We start from the raw sequence: 21396 nt of genomic DNA, 5'->3' as shown, positions 1-21396 counted from the left end.
GCTTTCTGCTACCACTCTTAAAGAACAAAGGACAACAGAAGAGCCCAAAAGAGCTGTTCAAGCCATTTCTCAGATATCTTTAAAACTGGCAACTCCAGAGCTGACTTGGATCCTTTCAGTTGGGTTGCTTATATAGTTTCTAAATTATTTCCACGCCAGACACAGTTCGCATTTCAATAGCCAGCTAGCTGCAGATGTTCCCGAGAGCCAGGCCTCAAGGACTTCACCTCGCACAGGAACCATTTATTTGCTCAGTGAAACATCCTGTGTATTGGTGCAATTTTTAGTCACTGACATAAATTACCCTGGCCATAGCCCTGTCTTTCCAGCAGTAGTTGAGAGGCACTTGCTGCAGAAAAGGAAATGCTGATTCCAGGGAGTCTATCTTCATGTGAGTGGTGTTGTGTGCACCTTGACCTCTTGGATGTGGGAAGAAAGTATTAAAACCTGCCTAAAAATATTTTGTCATTTTCATGGGTCTGTCTGGAGGTTTGTGTCATTAGTTAGATTATGTGCTAACATAATAGTTCATTTGTAGCTTGGAATTGAGATATGTAGCTAAATTCTTTTGTGATGGAATCGTTAATTAAAAGTGTTGGAAGGCACTGGCACTGAGCCTCTTCCTTTGGCACCAGCATTCCACATGGGGACTGGTTCATGTCCTGGCTGCTCTACTTCCGATCCAGCTTCCTGCCCATGGCCTGGGAAAGCAACAGAGGATGGCTCAGATCCTTGAGCTCCTTCATGCATGTGAGAGAGCAGGAAAAAGCTCCTGGCTCCTGGCTTCTAGCTCCAGACTGGTCACTTCTGGTTGTTGTGGCCACAGCAGATGGAGGATCTCTCTCTCTCTCTTTTTCTCTGTGAAATATGCCTTTAAAATGAAAGCAAGTAAATCTTTATTTTTTAAAAGAAGCAATTGAAGACCATTGCCTTAGCAGTGGTTCTCAAAGTGCAGTTCCAGACCCTTAGGATCCTCGAGATCTTTTTGGGTAATCTATAAATTAGAGTTCTTTTCACAATAGGCAAATAAAGTCTTGGAGTGTCTCACTTATGTTTTCTCAGAAATGTGTATTGAAATCTTCCTGAGGCTACGTGATGTGTAACCACAACAAAATGAAGGCAGAAGCGTATTTGAAAATTTTAAAATGTTCAATTAAGCTAGACACTAAAGGGAGTCTCAAGAGTGGAAGGCAGTACAAAGTCTTTCATTTTTTAAAAAACCAATTATTTCTGTTATTTTTAAAACTATGTATTATGTATTTGAATGACAAAGCAGCACAGAGTGGGTGAAGAATGAAATAAAGATAAAGATATCTTCCATCTGATGGTTCACTCCCCTAGTGGCTGTGACAGCTGTCTGGTCTCCTGTGTGAGCCTCAGGGGCCCAAGACCCCTACTGCTCTCCCTGGCTCATTGTCAGGAAGCTGATTGGCAATGGAGCAGCTGGGACTTGAACTCTGATACGACATACCAGCGTCACAAGCATTGTCTTATCTCACTGTGCCACCTGCCTGTTTCGTTTATTTGTTTTTTGGAAAATGGAAAATACAGAAACATAATCATTTGAGAGACAGAACCCCTATTTGCTAGTTTACTTTCCAAATGCTCTCAACGACTGAGAACTGTTGAGAACAGAAGCTGGGGCTGGGAACTCGGTCCAGACCTCTCGTGTGAGCCGCACAACTGTTGCTTCCCAGAAAGTACTTTAGGAGATAACTAGACTCGAGAGGGGAGCTGGGCTTCAAATCCAGTCGCTTAAATATGGGATATGAGCATTCCAACCAGTAACTTAACCATTAGCCCAAATGCCTAATCCAGAAAATGCACATATTTCTCATAATAATATTTTTTTGTGCTAACAGGTAATAGATTTACTGTAATACTGATAGTCTTTAATTTTTTATGTTTAATCTCTAGTTAGTTAGATACCCAGAATAGATCTCTAGACAATATATGAATAGAATGCTTGGTAATAAAGACCACATAAACTAAAGCCTTTGAGAACTCCTAGGATTTTGGGTAAATGTGCTTGAGTCTCAGGTCTTTGGGCACTGTTTGCTGTGTGATCGGTGAGAGCTGTATCTGGGGAAGGCAGTCCAGTGAAGCGTCCAAGGATGTTCCTGGAAGGAATGTAGGGGGTGTTGTGGGAGGAGGCTGGGCTCCTGGAGCAGGCAGAATGCCTTTTCACTTCTGTCCCCTCTTCCCCTCTGCTTTCTGCTCTGACCATGGGCCAGTAGCACAGGTGAGTCACTGTGTATTCAACAGGCTTCTTTGAAACCCTAATAGCAGCTGTTTTTTTTTTATTGTTGTTGTTGTTTAAGTTTACTTACTCTTATTGGAAAGGCAGATGTATGGAGAGAAGGATCTGTCCGCTGGCTCTCTCCCCAAGTGGCTGCAACCAGCCGGAGCTGAACCAGTCTGAAGCCAGGAACCTGGAGCTTCATCTGGGTCTCCCACATTGGTGAAGGGTTTCAAGGCTTTAGGTCATCCTCGACTTTCCCAGGCCACAAGCAGGGAGCTGGATCAGAAGTGGAGCAGCTAGGATTGGAACCGATGCCTGTATAGGATCCTGGCACATGCAAGGCGAGAACTTTAGCCAGCACCCACCAGCTTTATTTCTGCGAGAAAGATTCATCCTTGAAATTGGGAAATAACGAACTTAGCAAGTTTTGGACCCATTGGATGCTGGCTGATGAGTTTTTATGCAGAGTTTTCCAAAAGTTCCTTCTTGGCCTTTGCTCTCAGGGACTCTCAAAATGGGAGGAACTGTTAGAGGAATTCAGTTGAGATAGAAATAGAAAGGGAAACAGCTGGGATATCCTGTTCTTTGAGTCTCACATTTTTACAGGGAAATAAAAAGCTGAGTTTACTCTTCTATTAACGTGTAGACTTTGGAACCCAAAGTTGATTTCAGGTTAATCTCTTGTCCACTGATGTACTTGTTTTTCTTTAATTTTTCCAAATCATTTTGGTAAAAAGTAGCAAATAGTTACATCAGTTAAAAAATAAACTGATCTAATATACAGTACAAGAAAGGAAGTGGAATACAACCATGTGGGAAAACAATTTGCAGTTAATTATAAACCAGAAAAGGTTTGCAAGCTGTGACCTAACAGTTCTACTCATAGGCGTATCTCTGGGCCTGGACACCTCGTAGCAGTGTGTCCTGGGACCTGCAGACAAGGCTGTTCATGGCAGCATCGTTTGTTTTTGTAAAAATGGGAGAGAAGTCAAACATCCGCTAAGGTTGGGTAAGCAAGCAGATTGCGCAGTCACAGTGAACACCGCAGCAGCGGATTGCAGCATGCTCCTCAGTGTAGACCAGCCATGGGAAGGGGCAAGTAGCCAGTGAATGTATGTGGCCTGAAGCCGTACTTGTATCACAACAGAGTCATAAGTAACCAAAAAAATAAAAAAGACAGAGAAGAAAGGTAAGGAAGTGAATGGCTATCCTAAAAGCGCAGTGTTCATACCTAGAGCGGTCAGGTGGTGAGCTTCTGTAGGGAAGCTCCTGGGAGGGCTTTGAAGTACTGGTGTTGTTCTGGTTATTAAACAAGTTGGTGATCCCAGGCGTAGATACTTGCCTTCGTTTAGGTTATTCCAGAGTTCTCCAAGTCTGGGGCCTGTTTTGTGAAGCTTTCATTTGTGTAGCGAGAAGCATTGGGAGAATTGATTGAAAAGCCTTTTTGTCCTACCATGAAGTGAATAATGGAGTGTGTAAGATCCCCAGGGCCGTGAGAAGTCACTTACCAAGCAGCAAGCTTTCCACCCATTCTTCTTTCAGATTTTGAAGGTGGTGCAGTGTTTTGGATGCTGAGTTCTCTGATACTGTGTTTTCCCGTTTTCCATAAATTCATCTGTTCTGACCTTTTTTTTTTTTAATAAGGAGCAAAGAAGATAAACTGAGTGTGTGGTTTTCATCACTTGGAATAGTTTTGGGTGAGTTGTGGCTTCCGTAGAGGGAGGGAGATGCGATGATGAGGATGAGGTATGTACTAAGAGGCTAATGTCTTGTGTGCTGGGTTTAACTAGCCTCTGTTGGCTGGACGGCAAGGTAGAATGGAAAGATCTGGCTTGCTTTTAGTCATCTGTTAAAATGAGAGGTGATTGTCTCTTGAGAAGGAATGCTGAAGGCAGGGAGGAGACAGACTGCTGGTGCCTCTGACTGTAGGCTTGAGGCAGGGAGTTCCACAAGGAGAGGACCACCTGCTGCTCCCTGAGTGCTGGCTTCCCAGGCCAGGCAAGTACATGGTGTCTGCTCTGTGGGTTTCAAACAAGTCACCTCTACCAGACCCAGGGGACATCTGCTAAATCCATGGCCAGCGCTGAAGTGGTCATGATGACACCTGTTGTCATCCTTCATGTTGCATACTTCTGGAAAATTCTTAACACTGCCCCACCCAGCTCCTAGGAGGGAGGTGTGCAGTGAAAAGATATCAGAAAGGAAGAGATTCTTTGGGATTATTACAATTTTTGAATGGTCTCTTCCAAAAAAATTGAGGTAACTTTGGGACTCGCCTGTTTTCTTGTTTGGTTGTATTTGGGATTGAGGGTAAGCAGGATGTTGGGATGCTTGGGTGCAAATTGGGAGGTGCTAGGAGTGTGTTACCAAGGGTATACCAACAGGTCACAGACGGTGGTCCAGCTTTGAATTCATTACAGTCTACAGTTATTTATAGTGCATCCTGACAGAAAATACTGAAGTTAGTCTATCATGGCAGCTGATTTTCAAAACTTATCTGTTTTGTGTGTGTGTGTGTGTGTGTGTGTGTGTGGCTTTTGAAAACAACTAGACTTTTTAAAAAAAGCATTGATTTTTATTTGAAAGGAGACATTATATAGAAAGAAGGAGAGATAGAGAGATCTACCATCTGCTGCTTCTCTCCCCAAATGGTCCTAATGACCAGAGCTGGGCTGGTCCAAAGCTGGGAGCCAGGAGTTTCTTCCAGGTCTCCAGTCGGTGCAGGAGTCCAGGAACTTGGGCCATCCTCTGTTGCTTTCCCAGGTCATATGGAAAGAGCAGGATGGAAGTGGAGCAGCCAGGGCACAAACCTATGTGGTGCAGGCAGAGGATTAGCTTGCTATGCCACCATGCTACCCCACAGCTATACTTTTCAGTCATGCTTTTTTAAAGGGAGATGCCTATCCAGGGTAGGAAAATGAGCAGATTTCTATAAATCTAATTATTTGAAGCACTTAGCCAAGCTTGCACAGCTAAGTATCTTCCTCAGTTGTTGCTGATGGTGAGGATGATAATAGTGCTTGAGCCCCTGTTGGTCACCTGGAGGAGATAACCTCAGGATCCTGTTCCATAGGTGAGGAAACAAAAGCAGAGGCTGAACGCCCACCTGTGACCCTCCATCTGGCTGGTGGGGGGACCCAGGCAGCTGGGCGGCTGTGTCGACGCCTGTGTGTGTCCTGACACAAAATTGTTTTGAGTTGTGGCAGTGTTCCTTTCATGTTGTATCCTTAAAAGGTGCAATGCTAGTGAAAATGAGTTGTGAAGGCAGCTGTCCCCTTGGGTACACAGTGCTCTTCTGTGTGGTGGCCTCCCCCTGGCCCACGAGAAGGTGCTGTTTCTTTTTGTAGTCAGGGGCCATTTCTGCTGGAGTGCAGCATCTCTGGCAGCAGGTACACAGTCAGTGTGCAGAGCGCTTTACAGGTGCTGTGGGCAGGGGGAGCTGGCAGAAGGGTGAGTGTGGGTAAGTGCCACACTTAAGGACCACTGGAAGGGTCCTAATTACAATAATATATGCATATATGTCACTGTATATATATGATTAATGTATTGAGTTTAATTAAAAAAAACTTTCGTGTGCTTCCTGTTGGATAGGTTATGGATTTGCTACCTTCTCTGAGACATTAACTTAGAAAGAGAACGGGCCAGCACCATAGCTCAACTGGCTAATCCTCTGCCTTGCTGTGCTAGCATCCCACATGAGTGCCAGTTTGTATTCTGGCTGCTCCACTTGTGGGAAAGCAGCAGGGGATGACCCAGAGTCTTGGTACCTTGCACCCCCATGGGAGACCCACAGAAAGCTCCCATCTCCTGGCTCCTGACTTTGGACCAGTTCAGCTCTGACCATTGCAGCCATTTGGAGGGGGTGAACCAGTGGATGGAATATCTTTCTGCCTCTCTCTCCTTCACTCTGTGAATTTCCCTTTCCAATAAAAATTTAAATTAAGAAAGGGGAACATATTTCCTAGACTGCAAAACCTTCTGTTTGGTTGGTTGGTTGTTTTTTTAATCATTATGTATGTTTTTTTCTGTTTGGTTTTTGCCCTGCTCAGATTGGATCTGGATATTTTTAGGGCAACAGCCTAAAGCTGTTTGCCGGAGAGCGTTTGTACCTCCACCACCCTTGCTCCCTTCACTCTTCTGTGGATCCCTGTGGAAGCAGGGAATACACGTGTGGCTTCACGGGACCCAGCGGCCACCATCGTCTCGGGCCCTGCTCTTCTTAGTGGGGTGGAGTTCAACTGCGTTAGAATCGGAGCTCCGCTTGGAAGCTTTGGTGCTAACTCGCTGGTTGTTCCCTGCCATTTCCCTGCAGAGGACTGTCCTGGCTGCCTAGTGTCCAGGACTGGCAGGGGTCAGTGCACATGGGGCATCCCCGTGCGTCCCTCTGAGCCTGTGCTGTCTTCTGTGACTAAGAGCCCCTAAACCACCAGGGGAGCCCCACCAGGTGTGAGCCTGTCGTTCCCAAGGCTGGTCTGGGTCCCCAGGCAAGATTACTTCCTAGCAAGCTTCCCTGAGATTCTCCACACTCTTCCTCCTCTTCCTCTGCTTTGTTCTTCAGTGTCTTTGTCTCTTGGTCAGGGACAAACATAAAAATATCAAGAGGGAGGGATATGAATCAATTCATATTAAATCCATTTTTGTGTCTGAGATTTGTTTTCCCATCAGTATACTTAAATAACCAGGATCACAATAAACTCCACATTTTTAGTATGCAGAGGTACAGGAGGAGATATTAGGCAGAAAATTGAAATGTAATTCTCTTTTTTTTTACATTACCAGATGTATTACTTTTCTCATCCCTTTTTGTAATTTCTTTCATTCCTAACTGAGAGCTAGTCTGTCCACCCATCCATCCTTCCCTTGTACCCCTTGTAAACAGGGGTAGAGCATGTTTCTAGCATCTGAGTTGCAAACAGTTTAACCTTCGAAGTCAGTGAATCCTTAATGCTGTACCCTGCCTGCATTGGTACATGGGCAGGTACGTTATCTGAGCAAAATCAGGTGGCTGGGCTCCTTGCACTGGAAGCTACTGCCTGGTGGCATAGCCTCAGGACTAACGCGTTTGGTAAGCAGATCAATCTTTTCACAAAATAGAATCTAGAGGAAAACTCTAAATTAATTTTAGATTGCATTCAGAATCAAATCTACAAATGAACAAGATCTGAAGTACCACTGTTCTGAGTTGTCGTAATGGTAACAGAATTGTTTCTACTAGGGATTTTACAGGGTGCCCAGGTGTGGCCAGCAGTGTTCAGTAGACATCTGAAGGACTGGACTGCCCTGTCTCCTGAGCGACCCTCGGCCTTCCTGCGGACAGCCAGTGCATGCAGAAAGAAGGAACAAGGTTGTGAGTGCAGCACAGGTTAACTGATAAGCTGGAGTGTGGCTTCCTGGTGATAAGGCCTTACAGTGTTTGTGAACATGCTGCATCATCACTCCTCTGCTTTGTGCTTTTGATGCTTAGACAGCAAGGGTGTCCACCCCTTTCATAATAGCTTAGAACAGCCTTTTTATATCAAGGACTCAGTTTTAGTGCCAGAAATTGATAATAATGTTTCAGTGACAAGTAATGCTTTTAAATGAATTTGTCTATAATTAAAACAGTCATCTATATATCTTTCACAAATATTTGTCCAACAGAGTTTGCTTGTTGTGTACATAGAGTAAAGTCTGCAGTTTGGTTTAATGTGTGTTTTGTTTTGTTTTAGACTATAACTTAAGTCAGAAATGTGCCATTTCAGGGTGAAATCTCCAGGGCTTAGGAGAGCACTGTATGTAAATATGTCCTTTTGAAAGCCAAGTTATTAAAAACAAAATTCTAGGCTTCAGCAGGAAATTTCAACTACATTCTTTATATTATTAAAGATACATTTTTCCAGTGAATTCCATGTTGGAATTACATTTATGCTTATTGAAGTAGAAATAATTTTCAATCCTTTTCAGTTAAAAATTCTTTTTTTGTGTGGCTTTTACTTTATATCATGTTTACCAAGGGTTTAAGATTACCTGAAAATTTTTAAAGTAGAAATGGACAAATAATATGTTAGCTGTACTTAATCTGCTAGGAAAAACTTTGATCTGTAACTACAACTTAATGACTAAATACTGTATTTTAATTTAAATACAGTTACTGTTCACTCAGTTTAATGATTGCTGCATGTCCCCAGGGGACAGTAGAAAGGCTAGGCATTTGTGACCTAGTCCTTGCAGCCAGCAGGAAGTCCTCTGTGGCTTCAGTGACTGAGCCAATACTTGTACCCGCCTCTGCACCCTCCTCCTCATCCCTCTGCATGTGAAGAAACATTCAGAATAAGGTCTCAGTATTTTAGAATGAGCAAGAGGTAAGGCTACAGTAAGGGGATGTTTATGAGTTAAGCTGGAATAAACCCAAGTTTAAGCCCAGACCTTGGTTCAGTGCTGCAAATTAAATCCCTGGACCATCTGAATACTCAGAGATTAGTTACAGAGCTCTGGCCCAGCCCTTCTGCTTTGTGTGCCTTTCCCACTCATGTTGAGCGCCAAGGTTTTGTGGGTAAAGCTGCGCAGGTGTCACTTTGACCTGTGGCACTCACAGAGGCTTGTGTTCAGTTGGTACGTCAGGAAGCAGTCATGTGAGTATTTGATAGGTTGCCTCAAGTTGCACTTGGCCTTGTGCTGCTGACGGACTTGAGGCACCCGTACTGGCAGACCTGCAGGAGAAAGATGTTTTGAGTTGTATGAAGCTGAACTGGTCTGTCTATAAAATCTAGTAATTAAAGCACTTTGATGTAGCCTTTCATTCTTGGCTGAAAACATGACTGACTACAAAAGGGCTGGGCTGTGAGGCCTCTGCGTGGCTTCCTTAGAAACCCCTGAAGCTGCCTGGAGCTGGCCTGGAAGCGCCGCCTTGCCAGTGGAGGAGTTTGTCTCTCCCTCCTCCCTTGGCCTCTTTGTAATCACACTGTCAATCCACAAGGTAAAACCTTTGCCTACTTTTATATATACATAATATACACACATATTTTATATTTTATATCTATCTATGTATCTGTACCTAGAGAGAGACTGGCAAGTGTTTGGATCATTACTGTGGGACTGTGGAAGTACAGAATTGAAGGTATGTGATCCAGAAGGTGGGACTCCTAGAAGGCCAGGCCGGCTGTCACCAGGCCCCCTTAACGTCCTGCTGTCCTTTAAGGAGGGTGGTTTGTGCCTGGCTGCTGTTGCTGCTGCTGCTGCCGCTGCCGTCTGCCTTCTCTGCTGCCGCTGGCCCACTTGTTCTGAGCATCCTTCACCTAACAGGACCTGGCCTAGTCCCATCTCCTTGTCCCTTGGGTTTAGAGACCACAGAGCAGCCCCCAGGCTGTTGCTTTCTGCATGATCTGACCTTCACCAAAGGCTTCTTGGTGCCACCTTTTCTGCAAGCCCCTCTTCTCCTTGTGGGGAGACTCCGTGGCCCTGAGAGCAGTGCTGTTTATTTCTGTTTTTTTTACCCACTCCTCTGCAGTTGACAGCTTCTCTGCCCCTCCCCCAGTCCTTATGTAATAGCCAAAATGATACTGATAAAAAGGAAACATAGATTTAAAGCTGTATTTTCAAAAACCTTTTATAGAATATGATCATGAGCTACACTTCTAAAACTATATATAAAACTATATAGTCATTTCTTCTAAAAAATATAGCCATTTCTTATTTGACAGACTTTGTTAAGGCTGTGGAAATGTGTGATGTGATTAAACAGGGTTTGGGGTTAGTCAACCTTGGTTGATTTGCTAGATACCACTCCATTTGCTATAATGACCAAACTATGTCAGCTGATCTGATAATTCTTCTGATCAAAACTAAATTTATAAACACTTTCCTGAGAAATTTCTTGTGCAAAGCAAGCCTTTGGAGCAGGTCAGCATCACAGGACCCTGTGTATGTGTGTCGGTGTGCCACGTGTTTGTAGTCTTGGCTGCCTGACCAGGGTCCCCGACACCAGCCTCAGACATCACGGGCAGACAGATGTGTGCATGTTCTCTGCTGGCACCAGACAAACACAATGTTAACTTCCTTTGAATCGCTTCCTGCTGGTTCCTGGGATGCAGAAAGGACCCACACATCTGGACACATGTTTGCCCTTTGCTATTATAAGAAGGAACATCCCCTTTCGCAATAGTACTACTATGATTATTGAAGTGTTCGTTCTGTTGGTCGATTAGTTGTGCTTTTGAGCTTTCAGTGCAGTTTATATATACACATATATAAATTCTGCAAGTTCCTTTACTTATATGTGTAGCAGCTTAAAAACATTTTTGTTAATTCTTTTGGGTTATTTGAACTTGCCTTTTGTATTCTGTGGATAAGACATTAAAAGCCAGAGCTATTTGGAGTTGAAAGTCCTCGATGTCCTTAAATCAGCCAAACTCACACTGCCATTTCTGTTTCAAAAGCATGACTGTTGTTTCTTGAATGATGTGAAGGAATAAATTAATCAGGTGGAAGGTCAATATAGCCCAAAGGTTTGTAAGTAAAAATTAAAATGCTACACTATGAAATCCCATTCATGTGTGGTAGTTAGTGAACATGCATGTATTACTCATGTAAGTACTTTAGTCATTTTATATTTGTGTTGCAAGTGTATTTAGGGTTATATTTCTATTAAAATAATATAAATATTGCATTGTGTTTTGATTTTTAAAACTTTAGTAAAAGTGACAGTTATTGCCTTGGATTTAGAACCTTACATCACTCCTCCCTTTAACATCTTTGTTAGAGGATCAGGGCTAAGGTGCTTCCTTCCTGTGCTTCAGTAGTCTGCAGTGTTGCACAAGTGAAGCGCTTGCCAGCACAGACACCGCTCAGCCAGCAGGTGCTGCCGCTTGGATGCTGGAAGCCCAGTCCTGCAGGCTCTGCAGTGAAGTGCCGGCCTGAAAGGGTGACGTCACCCTTCTGCGCACGCGCTTGCAGGGCTCGGGCAGCAAGGCCCAGTGGATGCAGATTTACCGCCCAGCTCTTTGTACTCAGTGTGCATGCGTGCTCCAAGTTTCCCCAAATTAGCTAATGAGTACAATTTGGTAATTACTACCAAGGTGGTGCTGATAACCCACCAGCTTACCGTGTAATGTTCTTCGGTGTTTCGAAGTAGTTGCCTTTTTCAGAAACACGTTTTTTGTTACTGCTGCATCTTGTGCTTTTCTCAGTATAGGGTTTGTTTTTTGGTTTTTGGTCCCCCCCCCCCTTAAAGCTGTCTGTGGAAGGCCTTTTCCTGAAGGAAGTGTTACGGTGAGGAACATGGTGGTCTGAGGGCTGAGGCAGGCAGTGCCGGGCGAGGCGCCCGCTCGTTTTGTTCAGAGGTTGAGGCCAAGAACTCAGTGATCTTTTCTAACGCTGCTTTTACTGAAAAACCCACGTGATTAGCTCATCTGAGGATTGTGCACAATTTCCAATTGCTGCTGTCTGCCTGGGAGACATGTGGGTTGAAAAGTAGCTGTTTATTACTCTAATATTTAAAGCATTTGGTTTATTTTTAATCCCCTTTTATTTTATTTTATCTTACTTTTGTTACTTAAATAAAACAGGTTGCTTGGATGATATGTTGCCCAAAAACTTTTCTCACGTGGAAAAAATTTCCATGTGATTTTTTTTCTTCTTAAATAGCTTGGGAAGCGGGAAGCAGGAGGGTGTGAGCCCTTTTCCTTTTCAGTGTCATGCCATGAAGGTGATCTGGAGCCAGTGACTGGTTTAGAAAGGTGTTGGCAGTGCCACAATGCAGCAGCTCCCTAAAGGATCCATGGTCAAGAATGAGTCCTTGGTCTGCATACTGATTTTACAAACCTAAAGTAGAAAGTGCCAGAGAATATTAGGGTGCTGGGATGCTTGAATGGGGGCAGAGGCTGGAGTAGTTGGCTTGTTCATTCTTTCACATTCATTTCTCTAGCACTCTGTCCCACAGTTGTTGAGCACCTGTACATGGGCCTGTCCCAGACATCTGGAATATGGCAGAGAACATAACAGATCATCTCTGGGAGGAAAAATAGTCCACTAGATGGGTGATACCACGCTTGTCTTAATCAATAGGCGTGGGGTAGGTATTGTGGCTCGGTGGTTAAGCTGTCCCTGTCATCCTCAGAGCTGAGTGCCTGGTTCTAGTCCTGGCTGCTTGCTCGACTTCGGATCCAGCCTTATTGTGCCTGGGAAGGCAGATGCTGCGTGCCACCTGCACGGGAGACCCTGATAGAATTCCTGGTTCCCAGTTCGACTTAGCTCAGGTGTTTGGGAGTGTAAATCAGCAGATGGAAGATGTTTCTCTCCCTCCAGTGGTGGTTTCCTGCCATCACTGTCTTTCAAATGAACACCTAATTTGAAAAATAAGTTATCTGAGAGCACAGGCTTAACGTTTATCCTCAGATTCACTTGTTGCTTCAGTCCTGGCCAGTAATACGCTGAACTTGGGGTTTGGGGTGTTTTAAAATGATTATGCTGAGATTCCTAAATATTCAAATTTGTTTAAGGGAAAGGCATGTTTTTGCGTATTGAACATTTAGTTCATAATGATTATATAATTATAATAATAGTTAATTCAGTTGATGATAAAATTTGACTCTTTATATTCAAGCTTGCTTCCCCCAGTTGTATTTTACAAATATTAGTGTAAAGATCTTAGAGCAGATGTTATCATTTGTGTGTTTAGAATGTGCTCACTGTAGACCTGGCTCAAAGAGCAGTTGGTGCCTGCCTGTAAAACTCCCCTGGGCATCATGCGGACCTTGCATAAGGCTCTGCTGACACCATCCTGCCCCCTGCTCACTGCCCCCTGACACCATCCTGCCCCCTGCTCACTGCCCCCTGCTCACTGCCCACTGACACCATCCTGCCCCCTGCTCACTGCCCCCTGCTCACTGCCCGCTGACACCATCCTGCCCCCTGCTCACTGCCCACTGACACCATCCTGCCCCCTGCTCACTGCCCACTGACACCATCCTGCCCCCTGCTCACTGCCCCCTGCTCACTGCCCGCTGACACCATCCTGCCCCCTGCTCACTGCCCGCTGACACCATCCTGCCCCCTGCTCACTGCCCACTGACACCATCCTGCCCCCTGCTCACTGCCCCCTGCTCACTGCCCGCTGACACCATCCTGCCCCCTGCTCACTGCCCGCTGACACCATCCTGCCCCCTGCTCACTGCCCCCTGCTCACTGCCCGCTGACACCATCCTGCCCCCTGCTCACTGCCCGCTGACACCATCCTGCCCCCTGCTCACTGCCCACTGACACCATCCTGCCCCCTGCTCACTGCCCGCTGACACCATCCTGCCCCCTTCTCACTGCCCCCTGCTCACTGCCCCCTGACACCGTCCTGCCCCCTGCTCACTGCCCCCTGACACCGTCCTGCCCCCTGCTCACTGCCCACTGACACCATCCTGCCCCCTGCTCACTGCCCACTGACACCATCCTGCCCTCTGCTCACTGCCCCCTGCTCACTGCCCCCTGACACCGTCCTGCCCCCTGCTCACTGCCCCCTGCTCACTGCCCCCTGACACCGTCCTGCCCCCTGCTCACTGCCCCCTGCTCACTGCCCCCTGACACCGTCCTGCCCCCTGCTCACTGCCCCCTGCTCACTGCCCACTGACACCATCCTGCCCCCTGCTCACTGCCCACTGACACCATCCTGCCCCCTGCTCACTGCCCCCTGCTCACTGCCCCCTGACACCGTCCTGCCCCCTGCTCACTGCCCCCTGCTCACTGCCCCCTGACACCGTCCTGCCCCCTGCTCACTGCCCCCTGCTCACTGCCCCCTGACACCGTCCTGCCCCCTGCTCACTGCCCCCTGCTCACTGCCCCCTGACACCGTCCTGCCCCCTGCTCACTGCCCCCTGACGCCGTCCTGCCCCCTGCTCACTGCCCCCCTGAAGTCAGTGTTTCACTGAAATCTACATTGGTTTCTGTATCTCCTACTGTGAGCTCTGTGTAAAGTTTTGTAATAATAATTTAAAAAATGAAGACCGTTAAATGTGTGCTGGATGCTGTCCATTTATTCTTGTACTATCTCCTTTCAAGGATTGCTTTTTCTACTTTTTGTCTCCATCTTCTAATTTTAATTACATTCTCTTCGTGGCACCTGCATTCATCTGTTAGAGGTCATGGCACCTTCCACCTGCAGGCCCTTGGATGCCTGGTGTGTGGCCTTAAGGCCAGGTGTGGAATCTTAGAAGCAACTCTCCAAGATGGCATTTGCTTTTCCTTAACCTGTGTGTAGCCAGAGCAGGTGCAGTCATGCTGTGCGTCAAGGGCTTGCTGAGGAGCCACGGCAATTTCCTTTACTGCAGACCCCAGAGAGCATTAGACATTGAGTCTTATCTGCTATGTAATCTAGAATGCTGAAATAGCATAGAAGCCATTTATTTTTAACACTGAAAAAGTTTTTTCTTTCTTTCTCTTTTTCTCTTTCTCTTTCTTTCTTTTTTTTTCCCTTTAAGCCAAATACTCTGTTTTCATAAATAACTCTCCAGGGCATGGAACCAAACCCTGCCATTTTGATCTGAGGAACTTCCCTGGTTTGATTTTTCCTGCTTGTGTGTGATATATTTAATCTGCTTCCTGAGTCCTTTGCTTCTTGGCTGTGTTTTAAACTTAGGTGACCACTGTAACTACACACTCAAGTTTTGTGTATGTATGTGTGTTTTTAGATATATTTCTGATATCTTCTATTGTGTATTTTAGAAACTTTATTGATAATTTTAGTATAATTATATGTCTTGTGACAGATTCAACAAAAACATTGTATTAAAACTTGCGAATTTATATTCTAGTCCATGGTTGGGCATGTGTGTATATCACCATAAAAAGCAATACTTCTTCATGTTATTTTTCATTGATTTATTCTTTTTCCTTTTTTAGAAAAACCATCTCGTGATTTGGAAGGGAAATTGGAAGACTGGTAGGCTAGAGTAACAGCAGCTTTAAGAGTCTAAAGACAAGGCCAAAAAATGGATTCCCAATGAAACTGCTGGAAATGTGTAGGCAGTGGGATGCTGGACTGTACCAGCAATGTCGGGGTACATTAAATAGGAGACTGTTGGAATTGTGATTCCTTATGAAGGACTATACCATTGTAGTAAAATGGGGAAAATCTTTTGGGGGTGGGAGTTTGAGGGGAATCCCAGTCTATCTATACAAAATCGTACCACATAATTCAAAGATTCAAAATAAAAATATAAACAAAATAAATAAAGACAAGGCCACATCCAGCTGAGTCTGTATATCCCAGAGAGGCACAGAAAATTGAGATGTTCATGGTTAAGTTCTGCTTTCAAGTCAGTGTGTCAGTCTTCCTGTGGGATGGCTCGCAGCAATGACTGACGGGGGTCATCCTCTCCATCATGGATATCAGTAAAGAAGTATGAGTCAGAAAATGAGCTCTGATTATCAAGAATGCTTTGGAATTCTTTGGCTCAAGTCACCACTAACGGTCCTGAGATTAAGACATTGTTGCCCAGCGTTGTGCACCTCACAGGCAGAGTTCTGATTCTGCACATAGGAGCCCAGGACTGTGAATTGTGATGGCATTGCTCTAGCTAAGACACTTGTGCACAGGGACTTGTGGAATCATGTGCATTTTTGTCACCTGAGCAAGAAAAGGGGAAACTTGTCAAATACCAGTAGATGTGATACTACAGCTATAGCTCCTAGGATTTCTGTTATCTCTTCCTCATTTGTCAGAATCCCATAGCACTTCATGCTTCCCACAGAGTGAGTGAGTGCCCTGGCATTAAGACTCTAGCAGCCTGCGTTAGAGTTCCTGGGTTCCATTCCTGGCCCCTCTCGCGACTCTGCCTTCCTGCTGATGTGCCTCCTGAGAGGCAACGGTGCTGCCCAAGGGATGGTTCTTGTCGCTCATGTCCGAGAGTTGGGTTGTGTTCCTGCCTCTTAGCCTCAGTCCCCCTCTGTCATGGGTATTCGGGGAATGGACATGATGGGGGATCTGTTTCTTTCCAAATCAGTAAATAAGGTTTCCATGGTCTGCCTTAGGTTAACCTGTGTCTTTGAAGATCTCTGTGGGAATATTTTTCCTCTACATTTGCCCAGTGCCACCCATGCCCATCTCAGACAAAATCAGGTGGACCGACTCTTTACCGACACATTCAGTGAATTGTAGTACCTGGCAGTGAATTGGTGAGACTGGATTGCAGCCATTCAAGAGTTTGGAGGGAAGCTGAGGAGGCAGTTGCAGAATTCCTGGCTCAGACATTTAGCCTTTTTTAGACAGCCACTGTTTTCTTTCTTTTTTTTTTTAAGATTTTTTTTTTTTTTTACAAAGTCAGATATACAGAGAGGAGAGACAGAGAGGAAGATCTTCCATCCAATGTTGCACTCCCCAAGTGAGCCGCAACGGCTGGTGCACGCCGATCCAAAGCCGGGAACCAGGAACCAGGAACCTCCTCCGGGTCTCCCATGCGGGTGCAGAGTCCCAAAGCTTTAGGCCGTCCTCGACTGCTTTCCCAGGCCACAAGCAGGGAGCTGGATGGGAAGTGGAGCTGCCGGGATTAGAACCGGCGCCCATATGGGATTCTGGCACGTTCAAGGCGAGGACTTTAGCCGCTAGGCCACGCCGCCGGGCAACAGCCACTGTTTTCAAAGCATAAAGTTTGGTGCGTTGGAAAGGAAGTGGCCTGGTGCGTCTGTAACTGGCTGAGCAGTGTCAGCTCCCCAGAGCCTCAGAGTCCTCAACAGAATGTGTTTTCTGCAAAGTCCGTGGTGATTGTCAGTATTATAGTTAAATCTCATTAAACCTGGTGCCTTATACACATGAAGTATTCTAGGGACAGGAGAGACTTATTAATCACACCATTAATTCACTAATCCTTTGCTTCTAATGAATGACACATTGTAGAGACTGGATTCTGTTCTATTCTTCTGAAAGATAAGGATTTTAGTATTTATTTGCTTGTTTTAGCAGACAACTAAGTTTGCTGAACCTGAACTACAAACTCTGTGGCCTGAACAGCAGCTGGGATCGAGTCTTAGGTACTGCGTCCTTAGCAGGGCTGCTTGGAGCTTGCTTGCACTTCCAGGCTCGGGGTAGCCGAAGCTTGGTGCACAGACTCTGTGTGTCCCCTTTTCTTCCAAAGATTTCTCTTTATTTCAGCTTAGAGCATGTCTTGCTTTTTCAACAGCTCCACGAGGCAGATCCTGGGCTGTGACCTCAGTCTAAGAGCCTTCACAGAGGGCAGTGTGCCCAGTGTCCCTTCATTTTTCTAGGTCTGTCTCCACTGCCTTGGGAGGGTCACTGTGTTCTTTGGGGGAGGGCTGATGCTCAGGCACACCAAGAATAGAATGCCCACTGGTTTACTCGTAGACTGTTTCTTGCTTTCTCATTCTAAGTTTGTTGTTGCCAAGCTAGCAGTTTGGGTGGTTTTCCTATACTGTTTTTAGAAAAATAAAACAAAACAAAAAATGGGGACAGAGAAGTCTTTTTTTTCTTGAGTTCTTTTGACACTAGTTACTAATTTGAGGAGTGTCGTTTCACCGGGGTTACTTCTGTTAGAGACCTTCATGAGAAATATCCTGAGCATATGAACATGTTGGACCCCCAATCCCTATGAAGATGTTTAGCCTGGTGATCTGGGTGGGACCTGGCTGGGCTGGAAGAATTCTGTGTGCTTACGTGGGTATTGATTTGGCCAGAACTGTCTTTCTTTTCCACAGTTGTCCCAATTGGTCCTCTGAGATATTGGGGAGTGTTTGGCATTTGGTGAGAAGGGGTTCTTGGCCACCATGAAAGCTGGGGCAGCAGTAGGCTGTTGTACCATATCAGCTGTGATGTTCTTCAGGGGCTTTGACCCAGAAAGCCCAGAAAGAGAGTGCCAAAGAGAGGATGGCCAGCCCCTGGCTATTTATAATCCCTTGCCTGTGCTTAGCCACTGCTTATTTTTAACCATTCTGAAGTCTGATAGGAAGTGGTCTTGAGCTCCCCCTAGAGGGCTTACTGTGTCACAAACGGTGACTTTAATAAAGCAGTGGGTTTTTTTTGTTTTTTGTTTTTTTTTGTTTTTTGTTTTTTTTTTTGCCAGCATCTAATCTACAAGACTAAAATGAAGATTTGGTAAATTATCAAGACTTATTTCATATGCTGTGTTTTTGAGAACAAATCTTGCAGCTGGAAATGACCAGGAGCCTTCTGGGAAGAGGAGGCTGTGCACCCGTGTGTGCCTCATTCCTCCGCACTAAAATAGAAGAGAGAACTGTGACAGAGGCTGTTCCTCATAGATGCTAAATGTTTTTGTGTGATGAGTCAGTCTTTTAAGCTGATTGAATGGGTATGAAGAGAGCTGATGTGTTGGCACGGGATGTAATGGCTTAAGAAATTCGATGTCACTCAAGCAACTCAGTAATTTTATTCTCTTATATATTTTAGGATTTCGAAAAAATGATGAAATGAAAGCTATGGATGTTTTGCCAATTCTGAAGGAGAAAGTTGCATACCTTTCAGGTAAACTCTACTATGCTTTCTTTGCTCTGACATCGTAGCGGGGTTTGACACACTGCACCAACTACCTGTACCACATAGAGCATGCCAATGGATTTAACCTGCTTGATTCTTATAACATTTTCCTGTGAAATTAGTATCCAGTCAGATAGCATTGGTGATGAAATGTGTGTGTAACTGTCATTTAATCAGCAGTTAGCTATTTGCATCAACAAGTGAAACAACTGACCTTTAAAAGTCAGTCATGTAACAAAAATGGAGGGCCTATGACTGGATCTGGTTGTGTCCTGATTTCTTACCTCTGCCACTTGCTGTGTAGTTTCCTGTTGCCTCTAGGGAGAGGAAGAAGCCTGCTTGTCTTTGAGGTCTCCTGTGTAAGGCTGTCTGGCGTAGTGTTACTGGAACTCCTGTCATGAACCGTACAGTCCAGAGAGATCCGCAGGGCTGAGGCCTCACTGCCCTGGCGATGCACGCGGCGGCCTGACCCTGCGCAGCACTGAGGCCACTCCTGTGCACGTGCAGTGGGAGTTAGGCTTTCTCCTTGAGGTCTCCCACCCAGGAGTATGCCTCGACAGCAGCCACAGCCATTAGTTAATACCTTTGGGGCGTCCATTCACTTACTCCAAAGCAAAGGTTTATAGGATTCTTCTGCTGTGTCAGCAGGAAGTAATCTGTAGATTGTCCCATACTTTCCGGAAGTCTTCCTGGATGTGTTCCCTTGATAAATCCTTATTTTTCTCCAACAGGCATGATAGACTGAGAATGTATCCTCTTGTACACATGTCAGTTTGTACCACTGCTGGCTGCTTTGATATGTCTTCTCTATCCCTTGGGTATGAATTACTTGTATATATTTAGGAAGCAGTTTCCTAAGGTATTTTTGCTCATCCTGATTTGCTTCCTGTCCAGCTGATTTGCTTCCTGTCCAGTGATGTTGTGTGTCTTGCATCCTTAAGAAATAAAATTGTGATTTTGCAGAAGTAAATCTAATTGATCAAGCATTTGCATGATTAATAGTATAGTGGGAGAGTCTAAGAAGTATATGATAAGAAAGTGCTTTAAATTGTTGGAAACACATGAAAACCTGTCTCCTTAGAATACATTGAGTGTTAAAAGTACCATTTGTTTGTATGTTGTTTTGGAATAATTTGCTGGCAAGTTGTGGAATATGGACTCCTGGCAGTGTTGAGCTCTTGATTTCATGGTTTATAGATCAATTTTAAAGTTAATATCATTAGAAGACTCTACATTTACATCTTAGAAGCGTCACTGATAAAGGCTTAAGGATGCTGAGTCCACGTGTTTCCAGGTGTACATTTCATCCTGGGACGGGAGCACCTGCTCCTTCATTCCCTCTTGTATTTTCAAGCCTCATATTCCTGTTTGTTGTTATTGTGAGCATATGGAGATGACACGTAGAGAATGGTAGAAAGCTAAACTTGTTTGTTTTTATTTGTGTCCGTTCTCTGATTAGGAAGTTAATACAGGCTGTGTTAGATGACATTTTGATCTGTTAAAACTAACACTTTATGCTCTAACTAATGAGAAAAATCAGTCTTTCAAAATTTTTCATAAATTGCTGCAAACCTTAAATTTTGCAGGTAATTAAGAGTTGGGTATCTTTGATGGGGAGAGAAGTTTTTCAATTGCAGCAAATTCCGAGTGGAACTGTTTGCCATGTTCCTGCTGGTGGTGCTTCTGCCAGCTGTGTTGGCTGTGTGAGCTGAGTAGGTGATGCCGCGGTTCTCCCTCTTGTCTCCTTTACCGCAGGACTCTGCAAGCTGCATTTGCATCAGCTTATACTCAGATGTTTATTGTGAATCTTCATTAGGAATGGAAAATGAGGGAGGAAATGTTAAACTGATTACCTGCATTTTGTGAGAAGTAATGTTTACCTGACTCCATTTTTATTTTCATTTTTTCTTTATTGAGATCATAAAATCCATCTTTTCAAAGTATGTTGACAGAGTGGATTTTAACGTTTTCACAAGGTTGTACAACCATGCCTGCTAATTCCAGAATGTTTCTATCACCTGCCAGAAGACTCCATGCTCACTCTTCTCCCCCTCCCAGGCAGTCATTAACACACTTGCTGATCTGACCTCATTTTTAAAAACCAGAACATTGGGATGCATTTAAAACACTCTCCATGTAAGTGGCTTTTAGTAATCAGATCTGAGGAGCAGATGAAAAGTGCAGTGATTCTAAGAGACACTAAGTAAAGAAGTCTGAAACAGGAAGGATTCCTTCAACTTCATATTTCTAACCCTTTGTTCCACCTCTGGATAGTCTTAAAAGTACCTAAAAATATTCCTCTGTGCAGCTAAGATGAGGTTCGAATTCCTCCATTTAGTTTGTGTTAGATGAGGTTAATGGCACCTCCAATGTGGTGTTGGAAGCTAAGAGTGCTGTGGTTTGAACGTGTCTCTTCCAGTTCCAGCATGGACCTTTGGGGTGGTACTAAGGAGTGTGCCCGTTAAGGGGTGGCATGGTGCTGAGAACACTTCAATTGTGAATGGCCCTGTAAAAGGAGCTGCACTGTACCCCTGCACCCATGGGAGAAGGACACAGGCCTCCCTGGAGAAGGGCACCTGCCAGGGTCTTGACCTTGCTACAGCAGATGCATCACCCAGTCTGTGGTGTCCTCCTGCCATGAATGGGTTGAGATGGTCAGTAAAGCAAGTGTCATGCAATGTACATTGAT

At 44.9% G+C, this 21396-nt stretch overlaps 1 protein-coding gene across 2 annotated transcripts in view; it reads left to right on the top strand.

The window, feature by feature from the left end:
* TRIO (trio Rho guanine nucleotide exchange factor) overlaps positions 1–21396 on the top strand; it is a 288966-nt gene that overhangs the window by 90697 nt on the left and 176873 nt on the right. For both annotated transcript variants that reach the window (XM_058680114.1, XM_058680113.1), the window contains exon 2: positions 18621–18695. In XM_058680114.1, coding sequence (XP_058536097.1) covers positions 18621–18695 — 75 coding nt within the window. The remainder of the gene's footprint in view (positions 1–18620; positions 18696–21396) is intronic.

This window comes from Ochotona princeps, chromosome 23 (genome assembly GCF_030435755.1).
Source record: "Ochotona princeps isolate mOchPri1 chromosome 23, mOchPri1.hap1, whole genome shotgun sequence".
Classification (NCBI taxonomy): Eukaryota; Metazoa; Chordata; class Mammalia; order Lagomorpha; family Ochotonidae; genus Ochotona; species Ochotona princeps.
Note: the sequence above shows the minus strand (reverse complement) of the source record. Positions and strands in the feature narration are given on the sequence as shown.